At 37.1% G+C, this 25324-nt stretch overlaps 1 protein-coding gene across 1 annotated transcript in view; it reads left to right on the top strand.

Moving 5' to 3' along the window:
• LOC131052020 (ankyrin repeat domain-containing protein 2A) overlaps positions 1 to 25324 on the top strand; it is a 40738-nt gene that overhangs the window by 10226 nt on the left and 5188 nt on the right. The window contains exons 3-5 of the mRNA XM_059219677.1: positions 15014 to 15223; positions 15343 to 15491; positions 15742 to 15919. Of these exons, the coding sequence (XP_059075660.1) occupies positions 15014 to 15223; positions 15343 to 15491; positions 15742 to 15919 (537 nt within the window). The remainder of the gene's footprint in view (positions 1 to 15013; positions 15224 to 15342; positions 15492 to 15741; positions 15920 to 25324) is intronic.

Raw genomic sequence — 25324 nt, forward strand, 5'->3', positions numbered from 1 at the left:
GCTAGGTAAGATAAATGTAAAGGTATTGGGAGCAATATTCATAAATCGTATGATGCTTATCTTGGGACCATAGTTTCAAGATGTGAATTGCCTCTATCGGTGATTCTATTCACAAACTCTTGAGTGGATTGCTTCTGTCGGTGATTCTATCCATAAGCTCTTGTGTGGATTGCCTCAGTCGGCGATTCTATCCACAAGCTCTTGTGTGGATTGCCTCAGTCGGCGATTCTATCCATGAGCTCTCACGTGGATTGCCTCAGTTGGCGATTCTATCCATGAGCTCTTGTGTGGATTGCCTCAGTCGGTGATTCTATCCACAAGCTCTTATGTGGATTGCCTCAATCGGCGATTCTATCCACAAGCTCTTACGTGGATTGCCTCTGTCGGCGATTCTATCCATGAGCTCTTGTGTGGATTGCCTCTGTCGGCGATTCTATCCACAAGCTTTTACGTGGATTGCCTCAGTCGGCGATTCTATCCACAATTTTGAGTTATTGTAAGATCATCACCTTCCAATAACCTCAAAAATACAAGTGGAAATCATTTGGAAGTCGTCACTTCCTTATGATTTACACAGGGCCCATAAAATAATTATTAGTATTAATAATAATAATCAATATTTACAATTTTTACCTCAGAAGTGCTCAATCTTGATTAGTAAGCTCCCTCTCAATCACAAGGTATCTTGAGTTTCTTCTAGAGAACATATTTTTTTGAACATACGTCTGAATTTCTGACTTCAGTAAGGGACGCTTGTAGTTTAAGTTTGAGAGGACAAGTTCTTGCAATGTGGCCATATTCAAGACTTTCAAGGAGATGTCAATCTAATCTTAATTGGATCTTCCTTCTCAGGCAGTTAGTCTTTATAGAAGGAAACCTGGCTCTGATACCATGTTAATTTTGTGGATCAGAATTAAAAGTTATCTTGTTCTATGTATTATCTATCATTGAATTGTTGTATAAATCTGATTGTCTTCTTTTATGTTGTAGGAGAGGAGGAGCATTTTTATTTCAATGTCCATTCCCACACATTTCATTTGGTATATGTAGTGGGTTGGGTACGGTCAAGCAATGCCTTGACCGACCATGTCTTTTGGATATGGCCGATCAAGACATCACTTGATCGTGCCCCCTCACGATAATAAATGTTTGAATGAGAGACTTCATTTATCTCTCATTCAATCATTTATCTTATCGAGGCTATCATGCATTAACAACCATGCCTTATAAGCTCCAAACTTGGTCAAGCCAAGAAGCAAAATAGAGGAAATATGAATCTCTGGACCCTTTGGAAGGGTCAGGAGCGAAATCCATGCCTTAGGTCATAATCTTCATCCTTAAATGCTTTCAAACACCTCTTAGGCAAGAACATATCAAAACCTTCGCCACAAGTCTAAGGAACAAGACTCTTAGTGCAAACAAAGTGAAGAATGGATGTGCTTTGGAATTTCGCTCTGGACCCTTTGGAAGGGTCAGAAGCGAAATTCACCTTTTGAGCCAATTTCTCACATATTTTCTCCTCCTCATACCTTGGACAAACTTCATTAGGCCTCCTTCCCTCATGATCATGCAAATTTATCCCTTAGGTTGACATATAGCTCCAGTTTTTGCGAAAAATAGGATTTACATGAATTTCGCCTTGGACCCTTTGGAAGGGTTAGGAGCGAAAATCATGTTCTAGGCTTGATTCTCCTTCAAACTTATTTGACCTTGCCTTGGACACGATCCTAGACAGATTTCCTTCTATGTCTTAGCCAAACTTGCTTAACCATTCTCTGACTTCCTCGGACTCAAACGAGACACCACTAGCAATACTAAGCCTAAGGAAGACCTTGAAGGAAACCCTAGCTCGGAGCATCCATTGACTCATCCTATCTCAAGCAGAGCCTGCTATCCAGCGATCCCCCTGACAGCACTTCAAAATGCAAAGGCTAACAGACAAAACCCTAGAGACCCAGAAAACAAACCCTAGAAAGCAAAAAGCAGGGGTCCCCATTTGCAATGGGGCGATGTGTGAATACATCACAACATATCCCTAGCAAGGTTGAGGGATAGCGACCTTTATGGAAGTTCAAGGGGCAAAGTGTGCCTTGCAGGGTCAAGGTCACCAATTAAGACCTTAGTGGCACATGCTATTTTCACAATTGTGTAACCTAAGGGTGAAATTAGGTATTTGGCACTTTTTTGTTTACAAAAATGATTCTTTTTCTCTTGGGGTGCCCTTTGCCAAACCCTAGGTAGTCTCGGTCCTAGATTTGGGCATGAACTAGACCAGTATGGATATGGGGGTGGGGGGGGTTTATGAACCAAGTCATTGTTTCGCTCCCTTGGGCCAGCTAATTTGGTTCTGATTCGACCTAGATCCAGATTTGGATTTGGTTCGGAATGGGGTGCAAACACAATTAGACAATCTGTCTATGGTTCGTGTGGCATGGTCCTAGACAAATTTATGACGAATTTCAATGTGTTTTTCTGCTATGGCAATGAACTTGTATTTTGTTTACTGCCATTTCAACTACTCATATTCAACACTTTGTTAAGGGTGCTTTGGGATGAATGGCATCACATATTCCTTGGGCACTCTCTCCCATGACTTTTTGTACACTTACGAAATCAGAAGTATCCCAATAGTGAACAAATAATATTGAAATATGTCCAAATGGTCGTAATAGCCACACCCTTGATCCCCCATCTTGAGGTACACCACCGGTATGAATTTTTTGGGAATGTGCGACAACACAACCACTGTTGCATAGCACGTCAGGGGCATCGTGATATTTTGTGTCTGCAAGTCAATTCTTAGTAGATGGAGAAACACTTGGGCTAGTAGGTGGGTAAGAGAGAAGGTTATATAAACCCCTACCAATTGGCTAAATCTACTCGTTTTGTTTGCACCAGAGAAGGATTTGCTCCATGTTGAGCTAGAGCAAGGCAATGGGCATTGAAGCACAATGGAGAATAAGCATTGTTTGCTTAAAAGTGATGCCCAAAAGGCTCCATTGTTTGGCTTCGTATGCTTATGAGCTCCTCGTAGTCGCTAAGTCACAACATTCTTGAGATCAATCTGTCTTCTTGTAAGTTGAGTGAATATGGGGACCATTCCTAGAATGGATTCAAAATATGTAAATAAAAAAATAATAATTATATATTTCAATTAATTTCGTAAAAAGGGTGTGGAAATAAGTTGTTCATTAGTTTATGTATGCAAACTATGAATTAAACCTATTTTACAATAATTACATTTAGGTAAATGAGATTCAACAGGTAGTTGAACACAAATTGGAATTCACTTACCTGTTTGAGTTGAAAATGATTATTGAATGATATGAATTTGAATGCAAGAAGTAGGGTTGATGAAAAATTGACAATGATTAGCATGCATAGACAATTTTAGAATACATATGCAGATATAAAGTATAAATTTGGAAATGGGAAGCAGAGTTGAACCTGTGGCTGAAATTTGGGCTAAGAAATCTGGGACAAAGATGCTTGGTGTCCTTGAGCCAAAATCATTTGATGCAGACAAATGGAAGCAGTTTTGGAATCAGGATGTCACTTTGAGTATCGCCTTGAAATTTCGTCAGAATAGTGCTGTCAATAGGTATCCTTGACCTAGTCTTTTTACTTCTTCAATATCAAGTCTTGCGCATCTCAATCTGCTCTTTTCAAATGTAGAATTAAACCTATGATGAATTGAAATGAAAAGGCAAGCGTGTCTTGATAGGACCAAAGCAAGATCTGGAATTGAAATGTTATATCTTTATGAATCTTCTTTGTCTCAAAGTCTTCATGGAAAGGTTGATGTTGTCATGAATACATAGATATATTCATAAGAACTTGATCATGGATGCCATCTTGAATGCTTGAAGTCTAAATACTTGACCTCTCCTTTATTGCTCTAACGATGCTTGATTACTTGCTCACTTGAATTTTAAAAATTGTAATTAGAAACTTGTGGAGAGATGTCTCAAATGAGGAGGTAAGGCTTGCTTTTATACCTACCCCATGAAATATATTGAAAATTACGAAGGCTGCTAACAGGAAGAATAGGTTCATGCTCAAAATTTCGCAACTGTTATATGGTTTAAAAATGTGTCCTTTTGATTTGGACAAGGGTGGCCTAGCCTCCTTGACTAGTCCATCTTGGCTGAATCAAAGGTAAAAAATCAAAGCAAGAGATGAGAATTGTAGATTTGAGACTGGTGTGAGCAGAATCAGGCACAATTGAAGCCTAGAAGGCAGAAATACCAAAGTGAGGCCCAAGTGACTATGAAATTGTGTAAGGATACAATTTACTACACTACATTTAGCCTCCACTTTAGCGGGAGTATGAACTTATCTCGCTAAAGTACAAAATAGCATTGAAAGACTTTCATCAAGATATTAAAGAGGCAAGAAATACCAAGCCCCTCGAGAATTATGATCTTATTAGTCTAATATCAAGATAAAAGGAACAACACATGAAGAGAGGAGAGAAGAGAAAATATATGACTTCTTGGCCTAGTAAGGCTTATGCTTACTATGAGTCATATTGGTACAAATAAAGATTACATAGAAAGCCTCAATTTGCTAAATAATCTGAAAAAAAAATCATCTACAAAATGGATGCTACAACATGCACTAAACATGTCATGGTGTGTGATCAAAGTGTATAAACCAAACCTCGTGGTGTGTGCACAAAGTGTAACAAAGAGCGGAGTGTATGCCCCCGTGTTAAAGTGATTACATATGCCTTATTCGGAGCAATTGCTTTAAGGTAACATATATGCATACAAAAGACAAGCACATTGCAACGATGAAATGCCCCCAAGTATAGGGAAATCAAAGGTGATGGAGCACAAAATACAAAGAGAGAGCACGTAAGGGATCCACTAGCTAGGGTTAGTATGCAGATCAAAGAAATCATGTACATCAAGAATGATTGTAATGAATTGACCTTATCCCCTAAATGTTAGAATATTGTAATGTTTCTTTATTGGTCATCTTAGTCTTCTTAGTCGTCTTTAGTTAGTTTCCATTTTCAGCTTCAATTTACGATTGTTTCTTTTAGAAACATCATCTCTTCTAAATTCTTTATATAGAGCTCTCTCTCTATTGTTTAATATATTGAACATCGAATATTTGAATATGGTATCAGAGCAGGCCAACGGGATTTCATAAAATTTAGCGAATTTTTAAAGAAAAATTTGTAACCTTTTTTAAGAAAAATTTGTAACCTCTTATGATTTGGATTTCTTTTCTAGAAATGTTTTTTTGATTTTTTATAAATCGTTAGAGGTGTTGTTGAAATCTTTGCAGAATTTCGTGGGCTCTTTTGGAGCTATAATTTGATTTTTTTGTGGGTTCGTGGACTTGTGTTTTTGGGCAGTTTGGGTGCCTCATTTGAAGATCGTGGAGGTTTTCTTCTGTTTTTTCGTGCCCACAGATTTCTAGTTTCTGTTCGTGACTATGGTGTTTCAGATCTACAACTCACATTTGTATTTTGCATCCTGCGACCTAGGGTTTCAAATCCTCTGTAGTTGTGGTCTAGGGCATCGTGGAGTTGGGCCTTGTTCGATGTCTTCATCTCCCTGCAACAATGCGACTGGGGCACGCAATTTGCCTCTTTGTTTGGTCGCCTAGAGATGTTTTGATGGGTTTTGTTAAATTTTTTCCCTTAAAAAATTTCTGATTGGTTTTAATAATTTTTTCCCTAAAAAAATTATGGGAGGGTTTTAATATTTTTTATCCTTAAAAAATTCTATTGCTTTTTACCATTTTTCCTTAAAAACAAAGTTTTGTATTTTGATTTGTGCCTTGGATTTTTTTGGTTTTGATCGATTTTCACCTAAAAAATTCTCTACTTTTGATCGATTTTTCACCTCAAAAATCGTGTCTGGTCATCTATAATTTGCAACGTTCACGTAGGATTCTGTGTTTTGCATAATTTTGTCCTCAAAAATCATGAGTACAGGTGGTCGGGTCTTAGGCTTTTTATCATTTTTTTGAAAAAAGCGATGCTTTGTAAACTTTTGTTTTTGGGTTTGGCGATTTTCCTCAAAAATCGTGGCTTCTTGTAGTTTGCTTTAGGGTGTCATGCTCATCTGCAAAAGTTTATGGATGATCTGTGTTCTCCAGAAGTTCTTCAGATTTTGGGAGGGTCAGTGGCAGGCTCATCTCAGTGATAGGGTCAGTGGTGGGCTCATGTTGCAAAACGTTTTGAGAAGAAGGGGGTAGCCTTCTCTGTTTTTGGTATTTAGCACGATGACCATTAAGAGGGGGTACTAGAATATTGTAATGTTTCTTTAATGGTCATCTTAGTCTTCTTAGTCGTCTTTAGTTAGTTTGTAGTTTCAACTTCAGTTTATGATTGTTTCTTTTAGAAACATCATCTCTTGTAAATTCTTTATATAGGGCTCTCGCTCTATTATTTAATATATCAAACATCGAATATTTTAACACCAAAGGTAGTGGAACTATGAGCACAATGGAAGAAGATCACATAAGATGAACAACAAAAGTGTTTTTGAGTCAACATGGAGAAGACCAAAAAAGATAACACAAAAGCACATTTACAACAATAGCACATTTACGAGATAACATTAATACAACATATAGAAGAATTGAGATACAAATAGAAGAATGTCACAATAGGTTTGGTCCCTTCATTACTTTGCGCCAATGGAGCAACAAAGGTCATCCAAAGAGAGCTTAACATAACACAAAGACACATCAAGCATCACATTATATGGGGGAAACACATCACATGCAAGCAAACACGCAAAAGACACCACCGCACAAGTGAAGCTAATCTATCAAATCATTCCTCTCCCAATCTTGCTTAAAATCATTTAGGGATGGTGAACAAGATGCAAGAGGAGCCACAACAAGCATGGAAGAAGGAGCTATTGCAAGTTCCAAACAAGGACCATGCTCTAATGATGCATCACTTTGTTTGTCAAAAGGAGCTAAGATTAATGCTTTTGAAAATCTTGAAGGTAGCTCATGATCAATCTCAATAATCTCATACATATCATTAGAATCATTAATATCCACATTATTAGCATCAATATCATCATCCAAATTAATCACAATAGGATCTTTAATGTGTAGAAGAGACAAAGAACAATCATTTTGCATAGATAATTATAATTTTTGACACGGTCAATTAAGATAAAGATCCTCCCTAGGGTTAGGCGAAGGTTGGGTAAATGGGACCAATCAACACTTGATGATTTAAGGTAGGAAATGGTCTGGGAAGCAAGCTCATGAGCCTTGGCATGACATCTTCATTGGTGGTCTGCACTACAATTTCTCTTGGTTTGACTCGAAACTTGCAAAGGTTGGGGATCAATCAACTTCCTTTGTAGAAGGAGGAATTGAAGAAACCTCACTAGGTTGAGAGATACAGGATGCTAGGCACTTTTCTCTTTGTCCTTTATAAGATGCAGGAGGTGGGACTGCAATATATATAAGAGGAATAGAAGGGGCAGGTAGAAGTCTAGGTCCACGATGTGAGGGAGGAATATCCATATCCATAGTTGAGGAATTCTTAGGTTCCTCAAGGCTGATATCCTTTTATGTTTAAATTTTTTATAAGATACGAAAAGGACATCTTTACGAGGTTGCAAAGGTTCAAGTTTTCGAGGCCAAAAGCAATCAAGGATGAAGTCTTAAGGGCTGATAAAGGCTTGATTGATCATTATAATATGCCCATTGTGAGGAAATTTCAAACATCTATGGCTGGTAGAAGCTATAGTTTTCATGGAATTGAGCCTAGGGTGTCCCAACATCACATGAATTTGGTCAGAGGTAGGGATAATGGCAAAGGTAACATCTAAGCACTTAGTACCAACCTCTACAGGAAGGGTGATGGAACCTGTAGTGGGACAAGTGAAACCTTAATGCACCTCAATCATACATTGGATTTATCATGTGTTAATATAATTGTGGTGTATAAAGATTCTCTTCAATAGTCTCATTCACCTTACATACTGGATCAATGAGCACTCTTGTGAGAGCTTTCCTTTAATTTTTGCAGCAATGTATATTGGTCCATCAAGAGCATCAATAATCTCCCTTGAGTATAAGGTGATGCAAGGGTCAAGTTTAGGCTTAGGTTGCTTAATAAGGTTAACAACATGGTTGTTGGTTTCTATACACATATCTTTAGGAGTTATATAAGCTGGGTCCTTAGGTTCAACAACATTGGTAGAATCAGAAGGAAACAAATTGGTAAAGATTCTCAAGTTTTGATTAGGAGGTGCCACAAATTTATTTCCTTTATCATTCACACCTTCCACGGTTATAGTGTTAGAATCAATAAGATATTGGATTGCATGTTTCAGTTTATAGCACTTCTTATTATCATGGTTGGCTTGACGGTGGTATTGGCAAAAGGCTTTAGGATCAAAGGAAGTTGGCAAAGGCTTAGAGGTATTTGTGGGTTTGATGGTAGGAAGTTTCACCATATTGGCATAATCAATCTAAGCATGATACATTGTTCTTAGGATTAGTATAGGATTTTTAAACTCTTCATCCTTTTTATCTTTATTTTTATCAAGCAGTTAATGAGATCTCACATTCTAGGAGTTCAAGAAAAACATCCCCTTGTGATTCCAACAAAATCACATCCTAACACAGTCTAACCACAACGTAAATTTGCATTGTTTGCATTATAAACATTGGAGTTGCTTTGATTGATCACTTTGTTTAGCATTCAAACTTTCGTTGTTCAAGAGAGCATAGAATACCTTGGTATTTTATTCTATGTTCAAGGTGCATAGAAAAGACATTAAAAGGGACCACACATGATGTCGTAGTTGCCACTTGTGTATCAACATGATTGGAAGAATTATTATTGATCTTGATGAAATTCTTATTTTGTTTTTGGAAATTTTTGAAAGGATCGATGAGATTCTTCATTCTTATCAATTGGAGCCATTGATGAAGAGGATTCAAATTGATTCACTTGAAGCTGATAGTTATGAAGCACTATGCATAAGTGTGTGAAAGAAGCATAATCAAAACACAAAAACTCATCTCTAATTTCCTTCTGCAAATTATCAATGAAAATCCTTTGAACATCGCCATCAAGCACAAGATAAGCAATTTTTGAATGTAAATGCTTGTATCTACCAATGAAATCTGTCACTTTTTCGTTAACTCCTTGCTTACAATGTATTAAATTAGTTAGAGTAATTTGAGGACCAATATTGTTTTGAAAATGTTGCACAAATGCATTAGGATCAATTGAACAAGGAGGCAAAGATCAAAACCATTGCAAAACTTTATCTCTCAATGTATGGGTGAATAGTTTTTCCACGAGTCTATGATCATGTGAGAATTCACTACACAAAGGTTGAAATTTTTTCACGAGTTTGGGGGTCACCTTTTTCCTTGTATGTCTCCAAATGGGGAACCTCTATGTATTGTGGGACAAGGGTACAAATGATATCATCAGAAAGTGGGCTAGTAATATCACACATAGGGACGTTGAATTTGGATTGGGTTATAGAAGCCAATTGTTGTTGCAAAGATGAAACACTTTGGGCTAAATTAATTATAGTGGCTTTGGTGGATGAATTGGAGTTGGACATATTTGGTTTTGATGGAGGTTAAACATAATGATAGGTAGGTGGAGCATTGGAGTAGGAAGGTGGAACACTATGATAGGTGGGTAAAAGAGATGTTTGGGAAACAAATGGAAGGCTAACAAAAGGAGGTATATAGGAGTATTGATTGATAGGATTTTGCCCATGACTAACATGTGTAGCATTAACATTTTGTGTAAAGGTAGCCATGATGGAAGATGTATATGTAGGCACATTAGGAAAAGATGTAGGAATGGAATGCTAAGCCGAATTTGTAGGATTTGAGAAATGAAGCACTTCAACACGACTTTTTAGTGGCGTAATATTAGTGTCTACAATATGAGCAATTCCTTGTAACACACTCACACCATGTTCATCACTTTGAATCAATCTCCTTAAATCCTCAATCAAGGGGACTATCTCTCCACCCAAGTGTTATTGACTCATACATTGTTGAAACCTTTCCAATTTCTTGTCAACTTCCCTTGATTGTTCAAGTCACTTGAGATAAAGAGTCATCCTCATCATGAGAATCATGAGGGGAATGGATCTCCACAGTATGTCTTGTGTAGGAATAGTGGATTCACCCAAGTTCCCATTGAATAGGTTAGTCGACTTAGTCTCCATACCCTTAGTATTTTAACTTTGGGAAGCCATAAGTCTATAACTTATTTTCACAAGGATATTGTATTCGGTGTTAAGCATTATGAAACTCATATGAAAAAGGGCAAAGCTAATGAAATAGATTTGTACGCACAATACGTCTCATACAATTGATAATGCAAGCAACAGAAGTGATTAGACAATGCATGGTCAATTAATCACTTAATGAAGTAAAATTTACTATAGAAATGATAGATTTGAACAATGAATGCTTGTAAATCTGAAAATAATATGCCATAACAATCAGACCTGAGCATATAAATTAGAAATTATATGATGCACAAGTCAAATTCATTTAAGTATTTAGGGATTTTGTGAATTATACCTTTAAATGTATGTAATGCAGTGCACAAATGACATATTTCAGATATGATTGCAAATGAGTCAATGAGATGCCTACAAATCAGATGTGAAATTGAAAATCAAAATTAATGTAAGCATAAGACATGTCATGTTCACCAAAAAGATAGAAGGGTGTGGAGATAGGGTGTTCACTAGTTTATGTATGCAAACTAGGAATTACATCTATTTCACAATAATTACATTTAGATAAATGAGACTCAGTAGGTTCAACCTCAAAAGCTATTGGAATGGGTTTGAACATAGATTGGAATTCACTTGTTTGAGTTGAAAATGATTATTGAATGATATGAATTTGAATTCAAGAACTAGGGTTGATGATGAAAAATTGACAATGGTCAGCATATAGAGACAGTTTTAGAATCGATATGTAGACATAAAATACAAACCAAGGTGTCCTTGACCCAAAATTGTTGGATCCAGACAATGGAAATGGTTTCGAAATCACTGAAATCTCGTTGAAAATGCATCAGCCACTGATGCTAGGCAGCCTTGACCTGGTCTTTTTACTTATCCAAAATCAGGTCCTATGCATCTCAGTCTACTCTTTTCAGATCTATATTTGTTGTCTTCAGATCCTGTCACCTGCAAACACAAGAGGGACAAATGTTGTTGGGTTGATAGGGGTTTGCCTAGGTCAAACACCCAGTTTGGAATTAACCCTACGATGAATTGAAATGAAAAGGAAAGCATGCCTTGATAGGGTAGAGGCTATTTATAGAATTGAAATGTTATACCTTTATGAATCTTATTTGTCTTGAAGTCTTCATGGAAAGTTTGATGTTGTCATGAATTCATGAATTTCTTCACAAGAACTTGGTCATGGATGCCATCTTGAATGCTTGAAATCTGAGAACCTGACCTCTCCTTTACTACTTTAATGATGCTTGATTACTTGCTCACTTGAATTTGGAAAATTGTAATTGGAAACTTGTGGAAAGATGTCTCAAACGAGGAGGTAAGACTTGCATTTATACCTACCCTCATGCAATGTGTTGAAAATTATGAAGAAGGCTGACACGGAGAATAGGTTCCCACTCAATTTCCCAACCATTAGAGGGTTAAAAAGTGGGCTCTTTTGGTTTGGACAAGGGCGCTACACGTCCCTGACCAAGAGATAAAGGGCGCTAGGCAGCAGTCCATCTAGGCTGAATCAAAGGTAAAAAATCAGAGCAGGAGATGAGGATTGCAGATTTGGAACAAGTGTGAGCAGAATCAGACATAATTAGGGCATATAAGGCCTATTGTACTTGAAAAATCAGTTATAAAAAGAATACATATAGTACTTGAATAATTAATTATAGAAAGATGTGCAAGCAATAAGTATGAGAACTGTAAATGTAACTTTGCGACTATGTAAAATTTACACTAATAAACATAAAAAAATGACAATGATTGCATTGAAATTTGAATATTCACAATGGTGGGTAGATTTTTGGAACTTTGGGAGCAAAACAAGAATAAGAATTGAAATGAAACTTTGGTATACAAAGTGAAGTTTAAACTAAGTAATAAACATAAAAACATGGAAATGATTGCATTAACAATAAGAATAGTGGGTGGAGGTTTAGGGTCAAGAGGCAGTTCCCCACAAAGCCCCCAACAGAATCAAGGGGTAGCACCCCTAGTGGGTTCTAGGCGCAAGCACAAATTAGGCCTCCAAAATTTCACAAATCTTCATAATGAATGTTATTTTCACAATTGTTTCACCATTTTACGTTTAGGGTTGGAGTTTTTGGCTAGGGGTCGTGGGAGACTCTTAGGCATTCCCAGGATGTTCCGCCATCGCTGATGTCACGGTGGCAGTTGCAATGCTGTGGGGGGACATTTTGCCTGAGTCCTTGTGTCTTGGAAACATCCCCGTCCAGGAAACATACGGATTTTACGAGGATTTTTTTTTGGGGGGAGGAGGGTGGGTTGCATTCCCTTTGTTCAATGTATATTATTAATATTGTATAGGGCTTATAAATATTATTAAACACACATATATCTTATTGTATATTGAACAATTGAGCATTTTTGATCTGCAATTTACATCAAAATAAGTTTGAACTTAGGCTCCATAATGGCATTAACTTTACAAATCATTATACAACGGTTACTTGTTTCACAACCAGTGGAAGGAATATGAAACCTGCATTCTTATGCAATATGTCCTTTCCTTTTGCAAATGAAACAAAAGATGGACTCTTTAGCTTGTTTTCCCATATGCTCTGTTGCCTATTAAATTCTTTAAAATGCTCTTTTCCTCAGATAAATGCTGCATCATTGAAGGTTTAAACTATCAATACTGGTTCCATTTGAAGCTCTTATCTTTTTAAGTTCGATGCTGTTTATGACATTTATGGCCTATAATAATGGGTCTTAGATAAATCTTTATTCATAAAGCTCTAATTTTAAAAATGGGGTATATTTGAGGCTCTTACCTTTATTAATAGATTGATGCTATAAAAGACATCTGCAGCCTATAAATTTCTAGAGGAGTAATTTTGCTCAATTCCATCTCTATGTGTAATCAGGTAGACACAGATGTTTTGTTGATTTTTTTTTATTCAATCAATGTTGATTTCAACAAAGAATGAGGATTGAGTTTTGGAGATGCGCTATGATATATGAGTGGTGAAGAGATCATCAGCAATATACTGAATCCAGATTCACCTAAGAAGAGTAGGAAGATTACCCTTGTGTCCTATTTGATGGTGATTGCCTCTTTTTCATGACCATTTAAATTTAGCTTACTGATAAGTAATACAAGCACAAATGGGATAGACTATGCCATAGGGTGACAGAGAATTGTAGCAACTATTGAATCTGCACTCACCTCGGTATTTGGAAAATCACCCTTGCAGTCTATATGACAGTGAATGCTATTTGTTCATGGCTATCTGAAAATAGCTGATTTCAATGTTCTCCGCTACTGTCATTGTTGGCTTTTAAAATTTTTATTACTCTAGTATTCTATTTTTTTGTATCTGATATATTTGCCTCACTTCAATGTAAAAATCCAGTGAGATAATTTCTAATTTTAGTGAACTTAGAAATGCTGCATTGTTTCAGGAAAAAGCATTTTAACATTAATTTCTGGTTTAAGATTCTGCACTCACCTAATAGTATCGAGAAGAGCACCCCTGCAGTCTATGTGACAGTGAATGCTAGTTGTCATGGCCATCTGAAAATAGCTGATTTCAATGTTCTCTGCCACTTTCATTGTTGGTTTTTTTAAATTTAATTACTCTAGTATTCTTTTCTTTGTATCTGAAAATTTTGGGTCACTTCAATGTAAAAATCCAGTGAGATAATTTCTAATTTTACTGGACTTAGAAATGCGGCATTATTTCACAAAAAACATTTTACAGTAATTTCTGATTTAACATTTGGCAGTTTAATCACCACATTAAATTCAAGCAAATTAATGTTTTCCTCTTGAGAACAAAATTGGTTAATGCTTTGAGGCTTCTTAAATGGGCATTAACCACACCTAACCCACATAGAAAAGAAGGTACTACACAAGACATAACAGTTGGTGGCTCCTGTACACTCTTAAGTAAAGTATTGTACCTTTAAATCTGAGAAATGGGGGAAACACGTCTCCAAGCGGATATTTGTAGTTATATGCACCTAGATTGAACATAAAGATAAGGAAGAAACCTAGCTTATAATAAGACGAGCATATGAAATCCTAATCATGCTCCATCTACCATGTGGGTGCTATATCATATTTGCATAGGGCAAACTGTCTCCATAAGACATAGGATTGCTGCATACCAAAGTACAGATTTTATAATAAAAGAATTCATTAAACATTACCACATAAAATATATTATTTTTTAAGAGCACAACATATTTGTTCAGCATTTTGGAGATTGGATTGTGGTTCTCATTGTATTCGGACGTTAATATGACAAGCCATCATGGCTTTTGTATTACAATCCAAATATTACTAGGCTTCTTTCCCATAACCCTGATGATGGATCAGAAAAGAGACCCAAAACGCAGGTACTATTGAGCATTACACAGACGAGTCCAAAAAACCTACATATAAGCAATACTGCAAAAATTCAGTCAAACAAAATTTAAATACTGCTATGTACTGGTAACGATTTTAGGATTTATGGAATTCTATATTAACATTTGGGTTTATGACAGTTGCCTATCTCTTGAAAACTCAGTTGTGTGTTCATCTCCTGATGAGATAGTTTTGATCTTTGATAGTCTGTTTTTTGCGTGTGAGACTGTTATGGTTCTTGACCTTGGGCATTATGTTTTTCAATTCCTAGTCATGTTACCTGCAGTTATGTGAACAGGATTTGCTTTGTGGAAGTTCTATGCTTATTTGCCTTATTCACTAATCTTCATGTCCTTAACATTTTTATTTGATAAAGCTACCTGAAACCAGCTGCTGGTTCAATTGTTTCTAGGATCCAAGCATCAAAGAATTAGCTGAGCAGATTGCAAAGGATCCTGCATTCAATAAGATGGCCGAGCAGTTGCAACAAAGTGTGCATGGTGCAGGACAAGACAGTGCTCCACAGCTAGATACACAGCAGTACTTCTCTACAATGCAGCAAGTTATGCAGAATCCTCAATTCATGAACATGGCTGAGCGGCTTGGTAGTGCTCTTATGCAGGTGTGGATGGTGGGATGCCACCTAGTATGAAAAGATTTAATCCTGATTGAGTTTTGTTTCAACATTGACAATTGTAATTCTCTAGTGACTAATTTGTTATTGACTATGCAATGTTGCAGGATCCATCAATGTCTAGTATGTTAGAGAGTCTTGCAAATCCTACTCACAAAGAGCAGTTGGAGGAACGCATGGCACACATTAGGGATGACCCAGCTTTGAAGCCTATACTTGAGGAGATTGAGACTGGAGGTCCAGCTGCAATGATGAAGTAGGACCATCATTTCTAAATAATTTATTAGATTCAAATTCTAAGTTCACACAATGATTGAAGTAGGACCATCATTTCTAAATAATTTATTAGATTCAAATTCTAAGTTCACACAATGATTGAAGTAGGACCATCAATTACAAAAAAATTCTGGTGTTGTCAATTCTTTGTTTACATAAAATGATAAGGGAGTGGTTAAAATGTGGTGAATTTGTCTAAATTTTTGGTTGATTATGCCTTTTGTTTTCAGATACTGGAATGATCCAAATGTGTTGACCAAGTTAGGGCAGGCTATGGGTGTTGGGATTCCGGGTGACATTCCTGCCTCCAATGAGGCAACTAGTGCAGAAGAAATTGAAGAGGAATATGGGTATGAGGAGGAAGATGAGCCTACTGTCCATCACGCGGCTAGTGTTGGTGATGTTGAGGTATGCATTTTCTTTAAAGACGACTTTTAGTAATAATGGTGAATAAATAAACGATGGGTGTGCAGGATAAGGAAAGTGGTGCATCTGGTGTAATACATTTAACTAGGAAGAGCTTCTCTGAAGATTTGAAGCTTCTTTTTGAATGGGAAATGGCTCTCGTGTAAAATTTTATATTTGGGTTCCATCCTAATTATATTTATATGCTGTCTGAAAAATTGAGGAACTGACGGGGGGAAAAATATCATGACAAAACTGCATGACAGATTCTAAAATTTCTATTGCATAACCAGGTTCTAGGTGGGCTGACATGGTACTAAAACAATTTTCTAGGTTTAGATTTGGACTCTTCTTGGTTGGCATGGTTTATATTTAGACTAAGCTGATGAAAAGGAAACGAATTTCTCAAATCTTTGCTCTTGTTCATTTTATTTTTGAAGTGTTTCATGGGGTTTCCATGTATGTTATTTTCGGTGCATGGTGGGCACTCCACATGAATAATAGAGTTCTTTTCGCAGATTTGTCTTTCTTTTGGATCACATAACGCAAGATTTCTAAAAATTGTTCTGAACTACAATTATGCTTGAGATATCCTTGCGGCACAAGTTTCTTGACAGAGATTTATATACCAGGACAGTCATTATCTTGATTGTTTTGTGGAGATTACATACACCATGGCTGTAGTGGGAAAGGTCACAGGTTTGTAGCCTGTTGTAAGTGGTGTATTAGTACAGAAATTTCGGTTGACATAAGTCTAATGACTTTTGAATATCTAAATGTGGCCAGATCAAGTACATTATTTTACATGTTGTATTGTATTGGAACAAAGATGGCATCTTGTTGAAATGTGTTGATAATGATTAGGCTTCTAAGATACTTGAAGAAATGCACAGCAGATTCTGTGGAGGCCCATGGTTAAGACAACTACACATAAGATTCTTAGGTTTGGTTACAGGTGGCCTGCTCTTTTTGCTAACACCCAGAAAATGGTAAGAAAATATGAAGCCTGTCAGGTAAATTGAATTATTTTGGAGCTTTGCCTTTAAGAACAATGGCTGTAGAAGCCGCTTTCCACAAATTGGGCATAGACTTCATTGGTGAGATTGTTGAGAAGTCCAGTTGGGGACATAGATGGATCCTAGTTGCAACCGATTACTTTACTAAGTGGATTGAAGTAGTCTCTATCAAGAAGGCACCTTGTAAAATGGTTGAGGATTTCATCATAGAACACATTGTTGTAAGGTACAAAGTACCTATCAGGCTGGTTATTGACAATGCAATGTGTTTCAAGTATGAAGAATCTGTGGATTTTTGTAATGACTATGGAATCAGTCTACCTTATCATCCACAAAGAAATGGACAAGTAGAATCAAACAACAAAAGCTTGATGAAAATCATCAAAAGAGTGATCTGGAAAACAAAAGTTCATGGGATACGAAGTTGAAACTTGCATTATGTGTTGACATAGTAACAATGAAAAAGGCTACGGTAAAGTCCCCATATGATCTGGTATATGGGCTGTATGCAAGAATGCTTGTAAATAACTTGTTGCCAATTTTAGATATATCCAAGAGTTTTCTGAAAACATTAATGATGCCATGATTAATAGGATAAGTCAGCTCATTGAATTGGATGAGTCAAGAAGGTTTGCACAAAAAATTAACATCAAGCAAACAAGTCAAATACCTTTTTGACAACAAGGCATCCGATGGGATATTTGAAGTGAATGACATGGTGTTGATGTGAAATGCTAGAATCCAAGATAAAGGTATACATGGCTAGTTCGATCCTCTTTAGAAAGGCTCTTATTTGATCATAAACACCCATGGTGAAAACTCATACTTCTTGCAAAGTCTTAGTGGTAATCTTCAGGAATTGCCAATGCATGGATAGTTCTTGAAACCCTATTTTGCTTAAAATAGTTTTCATTTCCATGCACATTACATTTTATGTTATTTTTTGTACTATCATTTGTTTGTTTTTGTTTAGTTTGCTCAGAGATTTCTGGAAGCTTGTCATGATTCGTTGAAGCTTGCGTCCCCAATTAGAGCCATTGGTAGTGCCTTTGTTAATTTTAAAGTTTGTCTAGTGTTTTCAAAAGGGTTTAATTCATATGCCCTATCTTAAACGCTAAACCCTCTTGGCTCGATTGCTTTTTGTTTTATTTCGCAATTGACCTATTGCCCCTGGTTGTTAGTAACTCTAGTTACAACTTATGCCATTTCATGTCGATGGTTATCGGCTTTGTTATCCTAAGGCCCCTTATCGTTTTTGGTCTCGAGCGCTTTTAATTTTTCCTAAGCTTTGAGGAGAGCCTTATGTTGTGGTCCTTGCATACTGTTTGAGCTATTGCTAGTTTTCAATTTCCTATTGCAACACTCACCGCTCTTCTATCAAGAGTTCATTGAAGTGGTCCCACCTTAAAGTCATGATGACACAAAATTGCGCTATGTAATTGTTGTCACAAAAGTTTGCACCCTTGTTGAGCTATCAATCTAGCAACCTCGTGAAACGTGGAAACAACCCCAAAGTGTCGGACCTTGCACAAGGGGTTGAATCTGTGGAGAAGGCTAGCTTGCTTCCTTTTCCAGGTGCAAGTGTTGACTAACCCAACATTTCAAATTCTACTTCTAAACCTACTCTAATAGCTTGTAGGAGAAAAGGGAAGAAGGAAATGTAGAAAATGAAAGGAGGTGATGCACCAAGATAAGAGATGTCTCTCTCCTTGCTCCGAAATGACACAAAGAATCAATCAAAATACCATGGAGATGCACAAACTTCAATTGTATAAATTGTTAATGTTTGCGTACGCTGCAGGAGATTTTATTTTCCCTGCAATGGTTGTATAACCATTTTGTTGATATCGTGCCTTACGTGTATTTACATGTATGCTTCATGCCTTATGCGTATTTACTTCTATGCTTCATGCCTTACATGCATGCTTCATGGCTTATGTGTATTTATGCATGTATTCTTCATGCCTTACGCGTATTTGCTTGTATGCTTCATGCCTTACGTTTATTTATGTGCACGCTTCATGCATTATGTGTATTTATGTGTGTATACTTCATGCCTTACATCTATTTATGTGTATACTACATGCCTTATGTGTATTTGTGTATGCTTCATGCCTTACGTGTATTTACTTGTATGCGTCATGCCTTCTGTGTATTTATGCGTGTATACTTCATGCGGTATGTCTATTTATGTGTATGCTTCATTCCTTACGTGCATACTTCATGCCTTATGTGCATGCTTCATACCTTATGTGTATTTATGATCGCATCATGCTTGCTGGCATCGTCTACCTTTTCTCTTCGCATTCCTTCCGATTAGAGGTTCTTTTATGGCAACATTGTTTTCTTTTGGCTCCTGTCGGTGCCGGAGTTTGTATCTTCAAGTTTTGTAACTGCCATTGAGTGGATGGTGTCGTGGCTTTCCGCCTTTCTTCATCACAAGATATCCTTTCGTGCCTTGGTTCTTCTATATTTAGCGCGGTGAAATTCTTAAGGAGAGTAGTTTTTACATAAATATGTGTTGGTGTTTTATCGTGGAGAAATTCGGGAATATTATCTTCTTCAGAATCGTTGCATCTTCATCAGTCTTTCTGTATTATCTCTCTGTGTTCTATTGATGTGTGATCCTTCATACTGCAGTAAGGATATATGACGAATGTATGATAGAAGCCTTTCATTTATCAGAGAAGTTTGTTGGCTTATGCTGATGGTTGTTAAGGAGATAACAATCATGTTTAGTTCATTACATGAGAACATTGTATCAGATTCGTGTCTTTAATAAAATTCAACTTTGTGTGGCTGGGTTTTTTACCCTCAGGTGGAGCCCAGGATAAATTCTGTGTATCTTGTTCTTGTGAGATTTTCTAAGTTTCAGATTTCTGTGTCTTACCTTTTTGGTTCTATCATTAACATAAATGACACCGAACACATGTATGGAGGTTAGGGCTTGCTGAATGCCAAAAGGGAAGAAGATTTTCCACAGATCACACAAAGAAACAAGTTAACACAGCATATGTGTCAGTGAAAGCCACAAAATACACACCTGACATGAAGATAAGAAGACATACACAACATGCGCAGTCAAAGAGGCAAGAATGATGATTTCAATTCATTCATAGTCCAACGGCCAAACTTATAGTTGCAGAAATGCAGAAAAATATACTAATCCTCAAGAGAAGTGAAAGAGCAAAAGATAGCTCAAGCTGACAGGGAGATAACCTTTACGTGAAAGCCACAAAATACACACTTGACATGAAGGTAAGAAGACGTACACAACATGTGCAGTCAAAGAGGCAAGATTGATTATTTGAATTTCAATTGATTCACAGGCCAACGGCCAAACTTACAGTTGCAGAAATGTAGAATAATATACAAATCCTCAAGAGAAGTGAAAGAGCAAAAAATAGCTCAAGCTAGTAGGGAGAGAACCTTTACAATGAGGCTTAGTAGCCTATTTTTAGCAAATTGGTCGCAGAGAAGAAACCATTGATAAAGGAGGGGAAACCCTGATTCTGGCGTGTATAGGTGAATGTCAATTTGAGAAGATGGAGAAGTGGCCGGATTTGACATGAGTGTGCGTGCAAGAATCTTGACCATACCCTGAAAAATCTTAGGGGGTTTGAAGGAAATTAAGCTAAATCTTGTCAATCCTCATCTTATCGTTATCTGCTTTTGCATCATTTGTGTCTTGTTGTATTTTAAAATGATGCAAGTGAAGGGAAACTCACCCAAAATATTGCAGAGCCCAAAGTGTGGAGAGTTGGAAAAAATTCTCTATTAAGTTAGCCACTGACCTGAGAGTCTCAAGTATTAGAAGTAGCTTATATATAGAGACAATTGGGCAATCAGTTGGAAACACCAACATTCCCCTCTCTGCCACTCCTTCCCTCCTTTATTTAACAAGCCTAGGTCTGCTATCGTCTTTTCATTTGCTCTCTTTATCTTGATGATGGATCATGTATTCTGATCTGAACTATTGATGAAAAAAAACAGTTTAAACCAAAAGCCTTCATTCACAAAAACACCACTTCCTAAAAAAAACTGTTCCATCTTCAACATTTGTTGAAAATTCGAAGCTCCTGAAAAAAGCCTGTTGCTAGAGTCGTACATTTGGTACTAAGATAACCCATTGTAACAGTTGGCAATATAACTGCTGTGTAGAGCCTAAATAGCTCAAATAGTTTTACATAAGATCGTTTTCTGCCTCCAAACCCCTAAATATGCTAACAGCCTCTGTGGAACAAGGTTCTTGTCATGAGAAGCGATAGGGCATCCTTGTGTGCCATTTTATGACCAAAGCAATTTAAGAGCATGAGACATCTCAATGTCTCTGTTTTAATAAATATACTTTAATTTCATTAATGCTGTATAAGTTAATATATCATTTATGTGAATAATAAATATAGTACATATTAACTATGTTTAGATATTTATATAAAATTATATATATTAATATTTTAATTAAAACTGTGCATATTATATATGTATATATATTTGCATTTCTCCTAGTGTTTGGGACAAAGTGTTGGGGCACTATGTATCATAATTTACAAGAAATTTACAAAATTAAATAATAAATATAAAATTGAGAACTCCTTTTTTTTGATTGGTAAAGTTAGGTATAATTTTATTAAATATGGACAAAAATTACATAGAGGTATCATCTGTCTGCTTACATCATATACGGAAACAACAAAATTCGCAGTCTGCAACTGCCCTATCCATCCTAGCTACTATAACTGATATACAAAATTAACCCTAATCTGCTTCTAACTCCAAGCTGATATAAAAATTTACATTCGACTTGGTCTGTGACTAACAAAATTACACTATGCATATAACAAAAATTTGAAAAGAAAGCAAAAAACGGTTTTACTGTTTAGCTCTGCAATATGCTACATTCTGAAAACGAAGCTATAGAGGGCTTCTTCTCCCTTCCATTGCACCTTGACTGGTTGACGCATTTGACTCTGGCCCTGCACCCCACTTCCTAATACATCTTGTTCTGGCAGGTCAACCTTGTTTTCTCTTTGCCGCCTCCTTGTGGCCTCTTCTCTTTGACTTCGACTCTTCTTCTCCTCTTGTAGCCCTTCCCTCCCTTTTTCGAAGATAATCCTTAATGGCACTCAAACCAATTTGGGAAGCTGCTTGACAGACTTCTTTGTCACCATTTGTACTCCAAATGAAGAATGGATATAGAGGAGGGATGAATTCCCCTACGTGAAGCCAGTCCCCACCTCAGGTCACAGAACCCTCTCCCAATCTGGCAATGGCGATAAGAGAACCCATACCCCAACACCACTCCTCCCTCACGCACTAGTTCATCAATGAATATGCCTCATTCGTGGTTCCCAACTCCAGACACCATGCCAAGAACAAAGAGGCAATGTCTGCATTGGTACAATATCTATATTCTGCCTTCAAAATCTCATTGCCCAGCACGATTCTCACTTTGTGGAGGAAATCAGAGGCTTCAAATTCGAAGACATGTTTGAGTTTTTCCTCGATGATCTTCCCCCAAGAGGCCACCATCTGTTTCAACGTTTGCAGGGAAAAGTTAGCCTGCATCTTCTCCGCTTCCTTCACACCCTACTTGCCTTCCAAATGTAATGATTAGAATGGGATAGATTGATCATCCTCAATGCAACTTAAGGCTTATGCTGCACACTTCCAATGTCTCGATCGGGACAACCATCAATGGGGGGCAATTAATTCTTTGGGCTCGCTTGAGATGTACTCACCTCCCATACTGTCACCTCCAAACAGCTGCTTCGTATATCCTCCCAGATTTCTTGATCATACTCCTGCATTAATTGAGCTGCCAACTCCGAATATTTGTCCACCTCTTCATGACCTTCACGTTTAACATGAGAAATTTAAAAAATCTTGAAATGTTAATCTAACACTTTTTATAATTTTCACTAATTTGTCTAATTTCCAATTCTCCATCCTACCTTTTATTAATGCTGTTGTTATAATTTGCGAGTCTCCCTCCAGAAGTAGCTTGGAGACTGTTAATTTCTTCACCAATTTCGCTGCTAGAAGAGCCGCCTTCGTTTCTGCTTCATTATTCGTGCCTTCTCCAAGCCTTTGCATGCTCCAGGCCAGAATGTTCCCCAGCCAGTCCCTAGCAGCACAACCTGCTCCCAACAGATCCGGATTTCCCTTAGAGGCACCATCAAAATTTATTTTTTATCCATCCCTTCTCTGGTGCAACCCACTCAATCTTTTTATCCTTAAGTGGTAGATGGATTAACCCACTCCAGCCCATTAAAAGGCCAGAATTGAGAACTCATTACAATAATCCATTTTAATTGATTAATAATAACTAAGTTATAACAATTAATTCATTCCAATTGTTAAATCATAAATTAAGATGTAATCATTTGAATATCAATGATCATAGTAGGTAAAAATCAAAATCTATTACAAATGAGTTAAAAGTTAATTGTGCCAACTAGAGTCTTAAAGTGACAAGCATCAAATTGACAAAATGACATTGCCAAGAAAGATATCAGTAGGTGTTTTTGCTTTTGGACAAGAAGCTCAAAAATTAGAGTTATCATCGATTCATCATCTATTGGATATCTAGGAAAAGTCCTCACCATTGGAACTATTGGAAGGAACTATATCCTCATCGTGCAATGTGCTCCCAATGCCATCCAATCTTGTTTGCTCTTGCTCCTTATCAATTTCTTGTGGCTTTTAGGCTTTTCATTCCAACTTGTTGTTGAGCGTTGCCTATAATGAGGTGTCTTGATTATCCACTTTCTTGGAGGTAAGATGTTCCTCTTTAGAGAGTGGGTAAAGCTATATGTGGACTGGTTTTGCTCAATAGCAGAAGAACTAGACACCTGTGGGAGAAGACAAATGATGAATGTGTGAAGCAATCCTAAAGGTCCATAGATTCACCACCAACTAGTCTGCCTTGTGCCAAAGTATGCCTATCAGTCCTTGCCAAAGTCCTGTAGCCATCTAGATCTATAAACTTAATCCATTCAACATTAGTCAACTAAGCTTCCTTTATGTATACATTTCTTTTAGTCAGGCCATTCCTCACCACGTGGTCATCAATGATGAAGTCTGCCAGGTCTTTTCACATATTACTCTTTGGATGCAAAGCATATGCATCATGTGTAGAGGGTTGTTAACCTTCTCCCATCTTCTCTAGATGATGGGTGGATATGCTCAATGTATAATTGAAGGGTGGGGTCTCTCATGAATGACAACCTTCATCCAGGCAAGCATGCTATTAATGCACTTGTATATCTCTCCAAGATTAGAACTGTCAAAAATACCAACTCTGATGAGAGTGAAAACATGTTATGTAGATGATATGATGTATTTCACATTTGACCAAAGCATATCACTAATCACAGTGCCCTTCACCCTTTTTGCCTGTTCAGTCTTGAATTCTTCCACCTATTTCATTCTTGTGTTGCAATCATAAGTTGCGAGGGCTTTTGCATTTTAAGCATCCTATGTAGCAGAATGAAAGATAAAGCAAATTGAATCTTAACTGTTCGAGGAATTCATTCCTTGCAAAGATCTGAATTAATGATAACGAAGTGTGGTGATTGGAAATGAACATTCATACCTTTGCATCCATTATAACTTACTTGGCTCACCATCTTTCCAATGATTTTGAGTGCATTGTTCATAGCATGCACTCAAGGGGTCTGATAGATATGTCTCTATGCAAATTGAATCAATTTCCTTGCTGCCTTGTAAACAGATGCTGCATCAAGTAATCACATGCACTACATTTTAGGGATCAACTACCTCAATGGCTTTTCTCAGGATCTGAAGTTGAAACTCAGCTTCCTTATGTTTTCATTAGCAATCAAATCTCCTCAGGAAGATGCATGAAATTATAATGGTGATCTGTTGGTAGTGTCTAGTGTATATCCATTTGCCCATGATTATGCTTGAGCCACATGTTATCCATCTAGCCTTCTTCTCCATCAACAGGTTAACCTTTGAGTAAACTTCTTTTTTATTTTTTTCAACAAAGTGCTTCCTAATCTAGCCTCTCACTAGGGCTCACATACCCAAGACTAGCTCTGCCTAACTTGTCGATCAGCTTTGTTTATAAAGGAGATTAAGTGACATGGGAGAGAATTACCATTCAAATAATAGAAATTGGGAATGGCCTCATTTTCACCTCCCTTGCTTGCTTGTTCAAAATACTTATAGTTGGGTTTGGTAATTGTGAATCCATGACTTTCTGTTTTCTCATTGATTCCACTGCACTCACCTCAAATGTGAGAAATGTTAAGTGATCTAGCTTAACCTTATGGTGTACAAGGGAAATGATATCCTCATGAAATAATCTAATCATCTCAGTCCTCTCAACTGTGAGCTCGCTACAATACATGACCCCTTTCCTGGG

The sequence above is a fragment of the Cryptomeria japonica genome, chromosome 4, assembly GCF_030272615.1.
Source record: "Cryptomeria japonica chromosome 4, Sugi_1.0, whole genome shotgun sequence".
NCBI classification, from domain to species: domain Eukaryota; kingdom Viridiplantae; phylum Streptophyta; class Pinopsida; order Cupressales; family Cupressaceae; genus Cryptomeria; species Cryptomeria japonica.